This window comes from Helianthus annuus, chromosome 6, assembly GCF_002127325.2.
Source record: "Helianthus annuus cultivar XRQ/B chromosome 6, HanXRQr2.0-SUNRISE, whole genome shotgun sequence".
In the NCBI taxonomy this organism is placed as follows: domain Eukaryota; kingdom Viridiplantae; phylum Streptophyta; class Magnoliopsida; order Asterales; family Asteraceae; genus Helianthus; species Helianthus annuus.
The window spans coordinates 27470953-27488925 of NC_035438.2; the positions used below are offsets into that span (position 1 = coordinate 27470953).

Below are 17973 nucleotides of genomic sequence, written 5' to 3' on the forward strand. Positions count from 1 at the left end.
TTAGGGGTCGTTTAGGGGTCATTTGGAGGTGTTTAAATGCAGATCATGGCTCTTGGAAGGCTGAACAGCCAAGTTAAGCATGTTTCTGCATCTGGGCGCCTGACGCGGCCCGCATGGGGGAACCAGGCACTTTGTACGCGGGTCGCCTGAAGTTTACTAACCAGGCGCGTTTAAGAGGAGGCTCGCGGCCCGCCTCAACTTACCTTGAAACCTTACGCGGGTCGCGTTAGGTTATGTTTTCAGGATTTTTAAATCCTTTGTAATCATGATCAGAATCTTGCCAAATCTTTCGCAATGATTACCGAATCTTTGTAATTAATAACCTGACCTTTCGGAACCGAAGGGGTAACTTTGCGAATTGGCCCTTGGTTATTTACGATTAAGGGCCTCGCGTTATTTATGTGAATTATTAAGTCCCCGGTTTATTTAATAATTATATTGGGAAGCCTTAACTTTCACTGTTGACGCTTTTAACCCTTCTTCTACGAATTCGATCGTAACTTTCTCGTTTCATATCGAAACTTCGCGAAATTCATATATATTATTTTAGTGAGGGTATAATACCGTTACAAAGTCTTTGGAACGTTAAAGGGTCACTCAGAGGTATTATTAAACATGTTGACACAGTTAACCCCTGTAGTTTGTAATCTCTCACTTTCTTCCGCGTTTTGTTTTTGTACGATCTATAATTTATTCGTTTGAAGGTTTAAGCATTATTTAGGGATACTATACAGTATATTTACCCCTGTTGACATTTATAACCCTCGAATTTATATACTTTCAAGGTTTGTCAAAATTAGTCCTTTATTTATTATAGATGCCACGTGTAAACAAATGACACGTGTTAACACATCATTGGACACAAAAATTCGAGGTGTTACAGTTTGGTTCGTTTATGAGCATAGATGGAAGCTCCATTGTAAAACATGAGATAGGGTTGGTCATGGAGTTCAATTCCCTAGTGTGTTTTTCATTTAGGTGAATCAATTCCCTAAAGCTAAAAACAAATTTACATTCAAATCATTTAACACACATTGTTTATAACGTAACAATAAGTAATTTTGGGAGCAATAAGACTATGTGTTATAGATAAGATTTGTTGAGGGTTTTATTATAAAAAAAATATTGTCACATGGACGTCACATAGGCACACTTTCTTCACCCTTCACACCATCAATAGATGTTGTGGTGGGGCTCGATTGAGGCTTCATCAATCATTGTTTGATAATTATTTTTTGGATTTATAATTATTTTTTACTTAAAATGTAATTATATGTTAAAAACTACAATTCATATTAAAAAAACTAAAATTCAATTTATATGTGAAATAACATCACAAAAAAAAACCCATAAACTAACATAAAAATAAAAACAACTCCTAAATTAAAAATATAACAAATTAGTTATTTAATTTATTTTGGAACTTCTTATGGATTTCTTATCTCGTCTTCTCGAATAGCTCACGATCTTCTTCGGATAGATGGTCGATTTTCATGGCCATCAATTTCAAATCGAAATTTATTTGTCTTCGTTTTTCAAATTGACGAGGTTGGTCATACTTGACGCTATTGTTTCCAAGCCTTCCTTGAATGTGGTTGTCAACTTGTCACCGCTTCGCTTGTAACTTTCCACTTGATTTTCCCTTTTGTTGGTCCTTCCATGCATGTTGTTGAGATCGAATCTTGTACAAACGTCGTAGCAACCTTGGGAGCCATTCTCATTGTACGAAGATGTTCTCATCTGTTTTTGATGATGGTCCAACACCCATCATCGGTACCAAGTGTCACTTGGTTGACTTTCTCAAAATCTCACAAACCGCCCTTTAAGAAAAATGAGGCGCCCATGTCTTGTTGATACTCGTCACAAGACATGTTGTAAACCCAATTGTCATTTTCCCGACTCGAATAATTGCTTCATTTTTGTTTGATTTCCAAAAAGTTTAACCTTTCGACGGATCTTCGACCAAAGACCAGATATTATTTCGATGGTACACCATTCACTCCCCATAGTATCATAGATTTTTTTCGAATCCATATCCAAAATTCAGTTTTATTTTGATTATCTGCTACAACAAAATAAAAAGAAAAGACTATAGTAAAAATAAATAAAAGGTTTAAATTATTTCTAGTTTATTAAAGAGTAAATTGTCATTTTAGTCCTTGAGGTTTGACCAAAGTTGCTATTTTAGTTCAAATAGTCTTTTTTCCTGTCATTTTAGTCCCTGACTTTTGTCATTTTTTGTCATTTTCACCCAACCCATTAACTCCATTCAAAAAGTTAGTTAACTTAGGTGAATTTTGGTCAAACCACATTTTTCTTTCTCCTTTTGCAGGTGCGATGGTATGGGGATGGTGGTGTGCCAGTTTATAGTGAAGATGATGGCGGTGGTGTTGGTTGATGACGTGGGTGGCGGAAAAGTGGCTGGTGGTGGTGGAATGATGGGTGGTGATGATGGTGGGGTGGGTGGGCGGGTAGTGATGGTGCAGGCAGGTGGTGGCGATGATAGAAGGTTGTGATAGGGTGGGTGGTGGGATATGGTGGTGGCGGTAGATGTAAATGACAAAAAAATACAAAAGTTAGGGACTAAAATGGCAGAAAAAGAATTATTTGGACTAAAATGGCAAGAAAAAATGGACTAAAGTGTCAATTTTGGTCAAATCTCAAGTACTAAAATGGCAATTTACTATTTATTAAAAAAGTAATTATTATCTTTAAATAATTAAGAAAAATGTTGTCAATCCTTCTATCCTCCGAGACATCAACCCATGTTCGAGCTGACACATACTCTTCCTCGAACGTCTAATGAATCACTTTACGTTGCACCGATACGAATAACGAACCGGTTTGCTTTTTCTTGTAGGATCTTTTTTCAACACCGGTTGTGGTGTTTTGAGGTATGAAGTTGAGTAGGGGGTTTTGTTTTGGGCACTGATTACAATTGAGTGGGCATTTCCTACTCGCACGGGCCAAAATTGTTTGTACGGATCAAACTCCATAACGGGTCCACTAGTAGTGTGCCCGCGCGATGCGGCGGGGGCGACACTTTACATTGCGACACTCATTTCTGGTAGTTTTCTTATTCTTTTAATATTTATGATAACATTATTGTGGTGGATATATGTCATAAGTGTTACACATATGTAAAATATTGTTTTTTTATAAAAATTAATAATCAAAAGACAAAAAATAAAGATAAATTGTTATAATTGTAAAGTATGTTTAGTTTATTGATTAAATTATAAAGTATAATTTTATTCTTAAAAGTTCATAACTCTTTTTAAATATCCGCATAGTACTCATCCAATAAACTTTATGTTTCAAATTTTCATTTTTATAAAAATAAAAAATAGTATTTAACTTGTAAGTACGTTTTAGACCTTTAACTTAAATTGTTAAATTTCATTTTTTACAAATATAAAAATGATATTTTTATAAAATTTCAAGAACTGTTTATATAATAAATAGGATGTTAAGAGTTTATATCTTTATTTACTTTATATCATACTAAGTTCAGATTTTTATTTTCTAAGTAATCTTATCTGTATAAGTCTACTTTTAACTTATAATCCTAAAAATATGCAACACAATCTATATCTAGTCAAGTAGGTAAAGATTCTTTTGAAACTAACAAATATTATCTATAACAATATAATTGAACTTATAATTCCTAAAAATTTGCAACACAATTTAGTATTTATCTAGTAAAGATTATAAATTTTTTGAGTATTTTATTTATATTACTTGTTACAATAATGTTTATAAAAGAATTATTCTTTATAAAAACAAAATCTTTTGTTTCAAAATAAAGTAAAAAAAGCTTTTTTACACATGTAAAGTTTCGTTTTTTTTAATAAAAATAATAATAAAATGACAAAAAAATAAAAGATACGTTGTTATAGTTGTAAAGTAAGTTTATTTTGTTGGTTAAATGATAAAGTTTATAATTTTATTCTTTAAAGTTCATAACATTTTTTAAATATCCACATGATACTCATCAAATAAACTTTAAGTTTAAAATTTTTGTTTTAATAAAATTTAAAAAAATAATAATTGACTCGTAAGTACGTTTTACACCTTTAACTTTAATTGTTAAATTTCGTTTTTATATATATAAAAAATATATTTTATAAATTTTAAAAACAATTTTTATAAAAAAAGAATAGGATGTTAAGAGTTTATATCTTTATTATAAACTATATTGTTTAATAAAAATCCAAATATAGCCTGACGACCTACACATTTTTGTCGACGATTTGATAGTTGTCTTGTTCAATATCGACGCACGGATTAAAATGTACAAGTCAATAATGTTTTAATGTACAAGTAATTAATACTTGTGATCTAATGCGCCTAATGTACAAAGATGGGCTCCATCTATGCAAACAAAAAACAAAAAGAATTAAAAGTACGCTAACATAAAATGAAGATATTATGCGTCTCATTTTATTTTATTAAAACTGCCTAATATCTATACTTAGATATATCTTACAAAAACTTAAAACTAACAACAACAAACTTTCTAAATAAAGGTATGACAAATCTAAAATTAAATCACAATGCACTTCTATAGTTACTATTATAAATACATAGCAGGACACCCCTGTGGTTATGCATTAGGGTTTAATTTTAGATCTGCCACCCCTTTATTTAGAAAGTTTGTTGTGGTTAGTTTTAAGTTTTTATAAGATATATAAGTATAGATATCAGGCAGTTTTAATAAAATAAAATGTGACACATAATATCTTCATTTTATGTTACGATACTTTTAAATTCTTTTTGTTTGCATAGATGGATCCCATCTTTGTAGATTAGGCGCATTAGATCACAAGTGTTAATTACTTGTACATTAAAGCATTATCGACTTGTACCTTTAATCTGAGTGTCAATATTGAACAAGACAACTACCGAAACGTCGACAAAAATGTGTAGGTCGTTATGCTATCTTTGGATTTTTTTTAAACAGTATAGTTTATAAGATATGTCAAGAATACGTAAAAAAAATTAGAAGGTTGTTGTAGAGGGGTGAATTGTAACTAATTATCTATACTTTTGTTAAAATCTTAAGGATTTAAGTGTAATAAGTTTAGGGGCTAAAAAATAAATAGTGTTTAAAAGACCAAACTACCCTTATTTTAGGGGTCTTTCTATAAATAAAAGGGGAAAAAGTTCTTATTTTTTGGGTATCTTAAAATACCCTCCCTCATGCATTATAATATAGAATAGCTAATTATATTTTGTAACACACAATTATATTATGTGAGTAACCCTTTTATCTATTTTCTAACACACAATTATATTATGATATATTGAATGACTTAAAAAGTCAAATTCCCCTTTTTATCACAAAATAAACAATCCAAAAACACCCCAAACTCTTTCAATTTCAACATCCAAGAAAGAGAAACCTAGAGAGAGAAAGTTAGAGAGAGAAACCCCAGCAACAACTCTCTTGTACCTTATGGCGCGTTGGTAAACTAACAGTCATCAAAGAGAGATTGCAAACCCATAAAGATCAACAAACAAAAAGAGTCAGTCAGGAGGATCAAGAGAGAGAAAACACCCACACCCACACACACTTCTCTTCTCATCAAAGATACATACATACGCACACTATACCTATACATCTAGAGAGAGAAAGATTGTGTGAGAAACAGACCCAGAAACCCAAACTTGAAACCCTCTTCTTCTCTCTCTAAAAATCCGATCTTGAAAATACCCAATTTGTCTTTATGGGGTTTCATTGTATAGTGTTGATAGATTAGATAGATAGTAGATACACAATCGTATAACTGTATAGCTATAGTTCTCTCTATATATTTATATACAAATAATAATAAAATCATATCTTTATTTATAATCTTGTATAATGGAGATGTCACAGTCCGATCCGGTGACTGAACAAACAGGGCTCGAAGGTCAGTACACTTTGCATTTTCACATTTCAATTTCAGTTTCAATTTGATCATTTCAATTCTCAATTTGGGGTTTTTGTTTCTTGATTGGTGAATGCAGAGCCTGTGTGGCAGTTAGGGTTGGGGGGTGGGTTGGAATCATACCCTGAAAGACCCGATGCAGCTGATTGTATCTATTATTTGAGAACAGGGTTTTGTGGCTACGGTTCTCGGTGTCGGTTTAACCATCCTCGTGATCGCGGCGGTTCGGTAAATGTTTTGTTTTTCGGAATCCGTATTGGTTGGAATGTGTTTTTGCCGTTGTGGATCTGTAATTTGTTGTTGATTGTGTTGAATTGAGATGTTGGAATTAAGGGTGTTTTTGTGAGTTTTGTTAGGGTTATGGAGCTGTGAGGTCGAGTGGCGGTGAGGAGTACCCCGATCGTCCTGGTGAACCCGTTTGTCAGGTACTACTAGTGTTGTATGTTGGGGATTTTACTATTTAAGGATGTGTTGGTTGTTATAGATTGTTGATGTAACAAGATCCAATGTTGTTGATTGTTTGTTTGGTTTTATGAAACATAGATTCTAGTTACATTTCAAGCTTTGGTTATAAATAGATTTATAACTAACTTCGTCTTTTACACTACTTCCAAAACCGGAATTTCACTTGTCATTCGTTTGTTTCTGTAGTGGAATTTATATGCATTGTAGATCATCTGTGAATCTTGTGAGACACCAAGGTGTATTTTTGCTTAATTGGAAGGTGTATTTGTGCATCGTTGATCATTCATTGCAGGATATCCAAGGCGCATGTCAATTTCTTGTTCTGCAAAGATTAAGACCCAAATTTAGTGCTCAAAAGTTTCGTCTTTTTGTTACATTCAATTTTGCATATCCATCATCATACTTTCGTTTTTATGTTAGTTATACAAAGATTGACATAGCTTTTTCTGTTCATGGATTCGTTTTTTGCTGATCAATTCGTATTAATTTACGTGTCTTTCTGTTTTGTTGTTAGTACTACATGCGAACAGGAATGTGCAAGTTTGGTGCTTCCTGTAAGTATCATCATCCGAGACATGGAGTTGGATCATCAAGTACAGTGCCGTTAAATATGTCTGGATACCCTCTTCGTCCTGTGAGTTTCTTTTTTTTTTTTTTCTGGAGGTGGCAAAATGAGCGGGCTGTGTAACGGGTCAAAACGGGTGGGGCTAATATATTTTAAAAAGAATCTACTTTCAATCTGTTTGACCAGTGAGACGGCCCAAAGGGGCGCAATTGCCTCTCTAGTTATATCTATTTGATTCGTCTGAATTTCACATTACAATTTACCATCCCGACATCCATTTTCAGGGTGAAAAAGAGTGTTCATACTATGTTAAAACAGGGCAGTGTAAGTTTGGGGTCACCTGTAAATTCCATCATCCCCAGCCTACCGCCGTCATTCCGCCGCCACCACAGGGACCGCCACCTGAATCTACGCCTTCCGCTATATACCCATCTCAGGTTGCCGCTTCCCAGCCATACGGGGTATTTGCAAGACCGTCTCTTCTTCCGGGCTCATATATGCCCACACCTTACAGCCCGGTGCTACTTCCACCAGGAATGGTCCCGTTTCCCGGATGGAATCCTTATCAGGTACTTATAAAAAAATAAAATAAGAAATTTATTTTTTTATGATAACTCAAAAATACAGGCATTTGTGGGTTCAATGTGAGTAAAATGTCATTTTTCGTTCCTGAGGTTTGGCCAATTTTGCGACTTTTGTCCAAAGGTTTGTTTTTTTTGCATCTAGATCCAAAAGGTTGGAAAACTTACCATTTTCATCCGGCTCCCGGCTCGTTAACTTTATTCAACTTTCTCTGTTAAGTCAGGGGTATTCCCGTCTTTTTTTGTTAACTTAAAGGGCAATTTGGTCTTTTTCACTTTATGTACAAGCATTTAGCATAACAAGTATTCAAAATACTGAATTGCCCATTAAGTTAACAAAAAAGACGAAAATACCCCTGACTTAACAGAGAAAATTGGACGGAGTTAACGAGCTGAATGAAAATGGCAAGATTTCAAACCTTTTGGATCCAGATGCGAAAAAACAAACCTTTGGACAAAAGTCGCAAAATTGACCAAACCTCATGGACGAAAATGGTATTTTACTCTTTATGATATTTGAAGTTGATTTTTTTTTTTTTTTGTAAAAGAAATTGATCGTATGTTTGTGTTGATTTCAGGCGCCTGTAAGTCCAGCGGCTTCTCCAAATACGGTTGGAGCGGCCCAGTTTTATGCAGTAACTCCCCAATTATCTCATCCTCCTCCTCCGTACACCGGATCTTACCTTTCTTTACCGTCTTCTTCTAGTAAAAAAGAACATTCCTTTCCGGAAAGACCCGGTGAACCCGAATGTCAGTATTACTTGAAAACAGGGGATTGTAAATTTGGTTCTTCGTGTAGATACCATCATCCACCAGAATGGACCGTACCAAAGTCAAACTTTGTTCTTAGCCCAATGGGCCTCCCCCTCCGTCCAGTAAGCATCTCTATACGGCTAGATGCCCTATGTTAATATTTCTTAATGCTATGGTTTATGTTTGTTTTTTGTACATTTCAGGGCGCGCCTCTTTGTACACATTACAGTCAAAAGGGGGTGTGTAAGTTCGGGCCATCATGCAAATTTGATCACCCGATGGGGACGTTAAGCTACAGCCCGTCTGCATCTTCACTAGCTGACATGCCGGTTGCACCGTATCCGGTCGGCTCGTCTATTGTCACCCTAGCCCCGTCATCATCTTCGTCTGAATTGAGGCCGGACCTTGTTTCGTCATCCAAAGAAGACGGTCTCTCCACCAGCATGCCTAGCGGCTCAGCCAGTTCAAGTTTGTCCCAAAGCATGCCGGTTTCTGATTCAACTGGCGGCACCGGCACCATCACCATCACCCGTCACCATTCCACATAACAAGTGGACGGTACCAGTTCTCATCACATTATATGAACCGAACCGAACCGAACCAAAACGAACCTAACATGCCATCTTATTTTTTTTTTCTTTTTATTTTATATGGATTTTTGTGGTGAGTCCTGTTATGAGGACTCTGTGTTCACATATTTACATGGCCGCCATTTTAATAAGCCAAAAACGCGCGCAGGAAAAAACCACATACAGTTCCCCGCCTGCCCCTCTTTCCCCCCGAATTAGCGTTTGAATAACCGCAAGGAAAAAAAGACGAATGGATTTATATTTATGTGTTTGTGTGTAGTATTTATGTTGTGCTTCCAAGTGTTTTTGGATTGGGGGCTGTGTAAGTGGGGAAATGGAATGGATATGGATTTAGTTTAGAGCGGTGCCTGCTGCTGCCCTATACACAATAAAAGAGTTATGGTATGATGATGTAAGGATTATTTGAATACTTTTGTATGGATGTTACAACCTTGGATTTTGTACATTTCCTCCTTTTATCATTTTAACCCCCCCCCCCCCCCCCCCCCCCTCTAGCTGTTGAATGAATTTATGTGATGAATAGCTGATTGTATGGTTAAAATATCCTTTTTGATGGGTTTTAAGCAGGTTTGTCGAAAACAAATTTACCCACGCGACTGGTCACTTTTTAACTTCCAAACTCATGTTTGAACGTTCCCGTTCAACGTTTTGAGTTTATTCAAGAATAATATCCGCCATTTATTGAAAACTTTAAAGGGGTGCATACAAGACGACGCAAAAGTTGACTACTTTCAACTCAAACACGACTAAACAAGGTCTCTCTAGTTGACGATGAAGAGATTAGCTTTGAGAACTCAAATCATTATCATGTAGAATAGAAGTTATGATGTCATTTTAAGTTTTAACCATAAATATAACATGAAGCAAAGACCTACCCAACATGACATAAAACATAGTCTCCCATTTAGTTTAACTGATTCACAACACAGCTACTTCCTACCAATCCATACATAAACCTCGGTCCCAACTACCAATTTACCTCGGTTTTTTGGTGGTAGGAGAGCGCTTGCTTATATTCATTTAATCCAAATAATTTACAGTTACGCCATTGTCCGTCTTCATGCATAATACATATACAAACTGTTTGAAGCAGCACAGGCGATCGAGTTTTCACTTGGGTGCCATGCAAGGTGGAGCAACTTTGTTGTTAAATCAAAACTATTTCCATTTATGTCATCCGATCCTATAGATATAAAGAATTAGTGAATATATATGTTTGTGTGTCTACCAAACAAACTTTAGGTAGAGAACTGCAAGAACAATATATACACTTGTACATAGTGCTTGTCAAATATAATTGGAGAGAAGAAGAAAGTCGGTTATGCAGTTACATAACCTCCGTACGTAATATAGCTAAAACAATTTGTACCGGTGTTTTTATTTACGAGGTTCTCGCAGTTCTCTACTTAAAGTTGATTATGTATTAAACAACCGTCTATATACAATATACGTACACAAAACGTGCTTTATATTTAGGTCTAAAATTGGTGCCAAAATATAAGAAATCAATGACATAATTATGAGTTGAAAATGGTGTGCATACCTCCAGGGGATCTTAAGAATCTTGGAGGTGTCTGGACTTGCCTCCTATTAGGTAATAAAGTTATTGAAGTATAAAAAATTAGCGGAAATAAATGGATTATTCACATTTTCCAAACGGTACCTTGTGGGATTCTTGGTTGCCTCCAAAGTTGTTGCTTCTGTGCTGCCCTCAGAACAACCGAAAACACGAAACAGATGGCTGAATTATTAAAAAACAGTTAGCACAACGTTAAATTGATCATGATTAACTAAAACGGATTGATCGTGAGACCTGTATGAACCAGTTGCTACTCGCTGTCCATCTCCACTGAGACAACATTCAAATTTGTCGAAGATTGCATCGTTTTCATATAGATCACATAACTGATGGAAAAACAAAGAACGAGAAATTGATTCATAAAGTCGATTTATTTGTGCTACTTTCCATTATAAAAAAGTGGTTAAAAAAAGGTTTACCTTGGGTCTCAAATGTTCATGCACCTGAAAAGTTGCAACTGGGCCAGAACCCATATTTATATCCCACATCTACAAAAATGTGTACGATTAAACAACTATGAGAACTGAGATAATTAGTTAAACCTATAAATATTTCCTTAAAAAGTAAAGAGTAAAATGCCATTTTCGTCCCTGAGGTTTGGCCAATTTTGCGATTTTTTCCCAAAGGTTTGTTTTTCCGCATCTGGGTCCAAAAGGTTTGAAAACTTGCCATTTTCATCCGGCTCGTTAACTCCATCCATTTTTCTCCGTTAAGTCTGGGGTATTTTCGTCTTTTTTGTTAACTTAAAGGGCAATTCGGTCTTTTTCACTTTATGTACAAGCATTTAGCATAATGTACAAGTATTCAAAAAACCGGATTGTTTTTTAAGTTAAAAAAAGACGAAAATACCCCTGACATAACGGAGAAAAATGGATGGAGTTAACGAGCCGGATGAAAATGGCAAGATTTCAAACCTTTTGGACCCAGATGCGAAAAAACAAACCTTTGGAAAAAAATCGCAAAACTGGCCAGACCTCAAGGACGAAAATGGCATTTTACTCAAAAGTAAAAAACGCATACCTTAAGGGTCATGTAATCACGGCTTAGTATGTACCGACCCCCCTTCGAGAATTTAATGTCAGAAATTGAAGATATAATATCCGAAAAGAAAGATTTAGAACCAGGAGCTTCATGTTCTTCAAACCTGCAACAGAAAGTTGATAACTTTAACCACAATTAAAAAAAAGTATCATCTTTTATCCATAAGAAATAACTTTATACACTAACACTTTGCTATGAGTGTCACATAAAGCTGATTGTCGCAAATCAATTAGCCTAATTGAGCCTTTTGAGCTACTATACGCCAACATATTACAGTGTGAAGGATGAAACTCTGCTGACGTTATCACCTCTGCACCAACAAATATAAATAAGTATTAACGATTAAGAAACTGTGCGGATCCTTGTTTAAAATAAAAAGTAATTGTTATAAATCAAATCCACCGGTTAAATCCTCCATGTTTGCAGGCTTCTTGTCAACGATATTGAAACTTTGACTGCTAATTTCCAAATTCCAAAGGTTTATACGGAGATCATCGGCGGATATAAATGTTTCACAGTCACTACAGGATGAAAATAGAACAGACTTACATCAGTAAGTATTTAAATTTAAAGAAAAAATATGTATTCCATTAAATCCTTGATTAGGGGTGTTCATCGATTCGAATAACGAATTTTCGAATTAATCGAATCAATTTTTTCAAATTTTTATTTTTATTTACCTGAATTCGTATTCGATTCGGTTAAGATTTGAATTAGTCGATTTGAATTGAATTCATATTCGAATTTTATGACCAATTCGATTCGATTCGTATTTGAAACGAATTCGAATAAATTCGAGTTAACTCAAATTCACCCTAAATAATAACTTATTTAACTTTTACTTTTAAAACTACCACAAACAAATTATACGGACTTTTAGAGTTTGGACCAAATTTAAAAGGTTTTGTGTGTGTGTATTCATGTATATATAAATAGAAAAAATATATATGTATAATTTGAATTCGAATTTCAAATCGAATCGAATCGAAAATCATAAATTCGTATTCGATTACTTGATTCGAAATCGAATCGAGCTCGAATAATTGAAAACCGAATTCGAAGCTTGATAATCGAACTCGTATCGTGTCGAATTTCGAATTTTTCGAATCCGAATCGAATACTGAACACCCCTCTCCTTGATCCATGTCTTAATGAAAAGTATTAAAGCACACCTGTTATTTGAGATGGAATTAATATGATAGTCATGCGCATGAGCATATGTTTTACGACATCTAGCTAAAAGGCTAGTTTCGTGACTGGTTACCTGAATATGACAGTTGGAAGTTGAGATTTAAAAAAGTAAGAATAAAAATATTGAAATAATAAATAATGAGGATCAAAAGAAGTAAATAACTACCGTAGGTAAATGTAGAGATGTAAGTCCCCTCAACGAAATATTGTTGTTCCTAAAATTCAGCGGATTGTCGTTGCTTCCTCCGTTTGTAAAACATGTTTTAAACAATGTAGGCGCATTTGAGGTAGTTACGAAACCGTTGATTGCCGGTTTTGGAGGGTCTAGATTAAAGTTGCATACCTTCTTGATCTTCTTTTCTTGAACCTGGTCAAAATAGAAGAAAGCTAGTAGAGGTGGGCCCACTTTGACTCTTTTATTTATAAATGTGTTGACTCGGTTATGTTTTAAAATTTTCTACCTTCCAGAACTTTATGGTTTTATCGTTAGTGGATAGCAAAAACATGGCGTTGTTAGCCGTCTGACACCATCGGATATTGTTTATTTTCTCCTCGATTTCCAAGCTCTTTAGATAGTCAAACTGATCTCACAAGCATCAACAGAAAAAAAAAATTAAAATATGATCTGTAAAAAACTTGACACAAAATGAAAAATAAAAACAATAACGAAAAGGACTAGACGTCTTTTAAAAAAAATACGGAGATGGTGAATAGTAAATACCTCTGGTTCATGACTTTGAAATTCGGTTTTATAGTGAAATTCAGGGTGTTGGCTGCTGGAACAATCCATTGCCTCTAAAACTCTACGATGAACACCCCCCTAATTTACACATATTCATGTCATAATATAGATGTTAGTAAAGGTACAAAAAATCTAGAAGAATAAATGTGAAGAAATGTAAAGGAAGATTGTAAAGCAGCATACATCTATTTTGTCGGTTCTTTCGAACAAAACCACACGGCCCCCACGATCTCCGGTTGCAAGATGATCGCCAGTTTTATCGAATTCTATTGCTGAAATGATATCAACTGCAAGTAAAACCATAGTTGTTAATGGCAGATAGCGATATGGTACCTATATGCTACATAGCGAATAGCGATAAATTGCAGGCGCTATTTTACAAATAGCAATACACTAGAAAAAAGATTTATATGTATATTATATCAAAATACCCTTGTGTATACCCTATTTTACATGTATGTTTAACAAAAAAACCTAAAATCCAGCTATTTTATAGCTATATTTAATCGCTATTTATATTTTAAAAAATCACTAAAATCCCACTATTTATGGCTATATACCCTGTAGCGACCTTCGACCTATACCCTACGATATTCGATATACTTATTGTTATGACACCTTGGGCCTCTGTTGTCAAGACTCACCCAGGCGCGCGCCTAGGCCCACTTTTCAGGCCCAGCGCAGTCTTCTCGCTTCGCCTCAAAAGACTCACTTTCAGGCCCCAGGCACGTTTTTCAGGTAAAGTTCCGATGAAATTCCAGCCGAAAATAGTACCCAAAGCAGACAACATTGATTGGTACGAGGGGCCAGATGTTACGCATATATAAAAAGCTATCATCTTTTCACTGGTAATATCACACTAGTCAAAACACGGAACATAAAAACATATACATTTTCCTATTATCCGGTTTCTCAAGTCAAAACCCAAAAGACCCCCCTCTATGATTTCCCCTAAACAATCAGAACCCACCTGAATTCCTTAAACAAACACATAACTTATAGATCATCAAACAAAAGGCATAACTATACACATCATGCAACCAATTCTTTATAATAAAAATGACAGCTTTAATCATCTCACAAACCAAACAAAAACAAAATTAATTAATTCACATCAATTATACCTTCTTGAACCTCTTCTCCTGCAGCACGTTCACCAAAAACCTGAGAGAACTTCCACTCTAAACCCTCAGGAGCCATAGCCACATCGTCCATTTTCGCCAACTAAACTTGAATTGAGAGAATCTAACGGTCAAGATCAAGCTAACGAACAGCAATACGCATTTTGGATCGATCAATGGAAGATGAATTTGGAGATTTTGCAGTGTGTGTGTGTGTGAAAGTAAAACCCCCGAAGGAAGGGAGTGAATGAATTTGTGAATTTTTGTTTGTTTTTGTTGTTATATGGGAAATGGAATATCGGGCTTCCCTACAAGACACACTTTCGGCCCGATCGTATTTCTTGATTCAATCCCACTTATCATTGTTTTTATTTTTGGGTCAAATGCAAATCAGTCAGCAGGTGGAGGTCGGGTAAAGACTTTTGGTGTTTCTTGTGATCCAGGTTTGACTCTCCTTCTCTCCATTATTTTTTGTAGCATTCAGGTGAATGGGCGAATATGGGTGAGGCTAGTTCGTCTTGTATGAGAGGCGAGGTTTTATCGATTATTTTCCACTGTCGTACCTTCGGGTAGGTGGAGGTAGGGTTTCCGCGCATCTGGGAGAGCCAAGGGGCTGGCGGCGGTCAAGTAGTCGACCTTGGCCACAGCGCCTGGTGTTACGGTGGTTGGCACGTCATTCCTTGCTGATTAAAAAAAAAAGACAGCAGGATTGCATTGATTTTTATTTTTTTATTTTATATATCAGTTTGTTGTTATTGACTCGTTACTAATTAATGTGTATGATTAAACTATTGACAAAAACAATTATTGAATTACTCGTGTGGTGATACGAAATGATTAACTGTTTAACTCGTATAGTAACGGATTAAAGATTTATTTTATGAGAGATGTGTGTGTATGGGGGGGGAGTGTCACACCCTCAAAATACCACTTGCGGAAACACCGCAGGGCGTGTGACGTACCAGGATCTAGCCACCAATCACATTGAACTCATAAATATATTTAAATACAACTTTCATTCATTAACATAAAGTGTTACAAAACGTTACATATAATTCATTGTATACAGCGGAAGCATAACTCATTTGTTAAGTGTTTTATAAACCACAAGTACAAAAACCATTAGTCTTGTATTGCGATACCATGCATCTCGACCCATGACTACTCCAGCCTTCCAGACAGCAAGTTCCCAATGCTACAACCCTATAGACCTGCAAGCATGCAGACAAGTGTGTCAGACGACGCTGGTGAGTTCAAAGTTTGTTAACGTGATTAGTTACCGGTTACCAGATTAAAACGTTTCACAGATTTGATGTTGTTAATCACACGCTTACCGTCGATGGCTCCAGATTATTTGCCTTATTCCCCAATGCCTCTATCATAGCAATGGTCAAGATGGGGGTCATTAGTTCACTCCCGACCTCCTCGATGCGGTGTGAGGGTGCCAAACCTAAATAGCGCTATTAACTAATACCCCGTTGCCTCTCCGGCAACAATCGGTAGGAGGGACTAGAGTGATAGATATACGTGTATTAACCAACAACACGGGTTTAACATTCCAGTCAAACCCATTTACCCGATATTCCTCCCCGGAACGTTTACCAGATGTCCCTCCCCGGGACGCATGCTTGGAAAAAGAGCAGTGAACTCACCTTAGATTTGCTCGGTATGTTACGTTACTTGTTCACACATAACCAGTCAAAGCCTATGATGTTCATATACACGAAATCAGTTTACGTTCACGTTGTTCATGTATGTTCATAGTGTGTATTCGTAGCAAGGATCATCGCATAATAGATAACAATCATTTATAACATTCGTAACAGATAAGTTCACTATTTGTATGCATGTTTCGTAATAGTACTTTAACAGTTAAGTGAGCTATCCATCATAAGTAAGTCATGTTTCCTCAATCATAATTAACATCATGAACAGGAAGATAATAATCATTCAAGTTTCATACACATGGTAAACCACAGTCTGTTGATGAGTTTCCTTCAGAGCGACGAAACATCAAGTTTTCCGTCGATAAGTTGGGTGACGAAACACCAAGTGTTTCGTCGACATAAAGGTGGTGAATTATTAAGTGTTTCATCGACAATGCAAGTGGCGAAACATCAAGTGTTTCGTCGACAATGTGAGTGACGAAACATCAAGTGTTTCGTCGACAATGTGAGTGACGAAACTCCCAGGTCATTCGTCGAGGAGGTCTTTCGTCGCCCCTCAACAGATGGTTGCAGTGAATCTAGTCAATTACAACTCCCAGGTCATTCGTCGAGGAGGTCTTTCGTCGCCCCTCAACAGATGGTTGCAGTGAATCTAGTCAATTACAGTTTCAACATATCAAGATCCCTAATCATCGACTAACAGTTACATTACAATAATCAACATCAGTCATCGATCCTAACACATGGACCACAGTTTTAACTCATTCAATTATCATAAACATTACATCACACTACTCCATCAATTAACACTATTGTGTTTTCCAATTCACATTCATACAGTAACATTGCAACCGATCATACAAGACCCTTATCTAACTCGATTTGTGATCAGGACTCAGCCTGTGTTCTAATCTCTACCACTCGACATGTAATCATGTAGCCAAACACGACAAAAACTGATGAACATTCACACCCATACAACTCAACATGAAATCACGAAATTAACCACAATCAAAACAGACGAACCATACTTACCGTTTACTAGAACGAAAGAGATGAGAGGCTCCGTAAGGAAGAGAACTTCGACGGAGGTAGGCATCGCCGATCCAAGAGAGAGAGAGGAAGGGAGTGTCGCCGTCCCATGTAGAAGAGATTAGGGTTTCGCTACCTTGTGTGAGTCTGGGATAAATGAAATCCCCTCGAAATCTTGTATGCGTATGTATTCGAACACATGGGCCGGCCAGTGTTTGGGTTCATGGATGTTGGGCCGAGAAGGAGAACTGGGCCGAAGCCCTTTTTGGCGAAGCAATGCTCGACGAACAATGTGCTTCGTCGAGTGATGTTGGTGGCGAAGGTCCAAGTTTCATTGGGTGATGATGATGACGAAAATCCTAATCTTAGTGAGGAGAGTTTGACTTTAGTTGAGTAATTATAAAACATAAACTTGTATTAGGTTAATTAATAGATAACCATACGTAAAAGTACCTCACTTGTTCATCAAACAAGCACAAGTTACAAGTAACGCGTAGAGGAAAACCTTGGAATCTTGGGTTGTCACATCATCCCCAACTTGAAAGAAATTTCGTCCCGAAATTTGATAATTACTCCAAAAGTGACGAGGTGTTAGATCAGGATGACTGTAGATTTTCCCGGGTACCACATCATCCCCAACTTGAAAGGGAATTTCGTCCCGAAATTCGCCAATGACAACAAAAGTTGGTTCAACCACTTGAACAATTGAGGAT

General features: G+C 36.1%; 2 protein-coding genes across 2 annotated transcripts; one reads left to right on the forward strand and one right to left on the reverse strand.

The window, feature by feature from the left end:
• Nucleotides 1-5371: 5371 nt before the first annotated feature.
• Nucleotides 5372-9348, forward strand: LOC110865078 (zinc finger CCCH domain-containing protein 34). The gene is made up of 7 exons (XM_022114281.2): nt 5372-5915; nt 6013-6161; nt 6290-6358; nt 6913-7032; nt 7248-7532; nt 8123-8419; nt 8501-9348. Exons 1-7 carry the CDS (start codon nt 5867-5869, stop codon nt 8843-8845), a joined length of 1314 nt encoding a protein of 437 aa, XP_021969973.1. The 5' UTR covers nt 5372-5866; the 3' UTR covers nt 8846-9348.
• Nucleotides 9349-9716: 368 nt separating this feature from the next.
• LOC110865079 (serine/threonine protein phosphatase 2A 55 kDa regulatory subunit B beta isoform) lies at nt 9717-14887 on the reverse strand. Its single transcript, XM_022114282.2, has 14 exons — nt 14565-14887; nt 13624-13727; nt 13420-13518; nt 13160-13279; nt 12865-13065; nt 12680-12771; nt 11910-12028; nt 11694-11817; nt 11487-11610; nt 10886-10954; nt 10701-10792; nt 10551-10628; nt 10431-10474; nt 9717-10070 (listed from the first exon to the last, which is right to left on the reverse strand). Exons 1-14 carry the CDS (start codon nt 14653-14655, stop codon nt 9946-9948), a joined length of 1482 nt encoding a protein of 493 aa, XP_021969974.1. The 5' UTR covers nt 14656-14887; the 3' UTR covers nt 9717-9945.
• Between the last annotated feature and the right edge of the window lie 3086 nt (nt 14888-17973).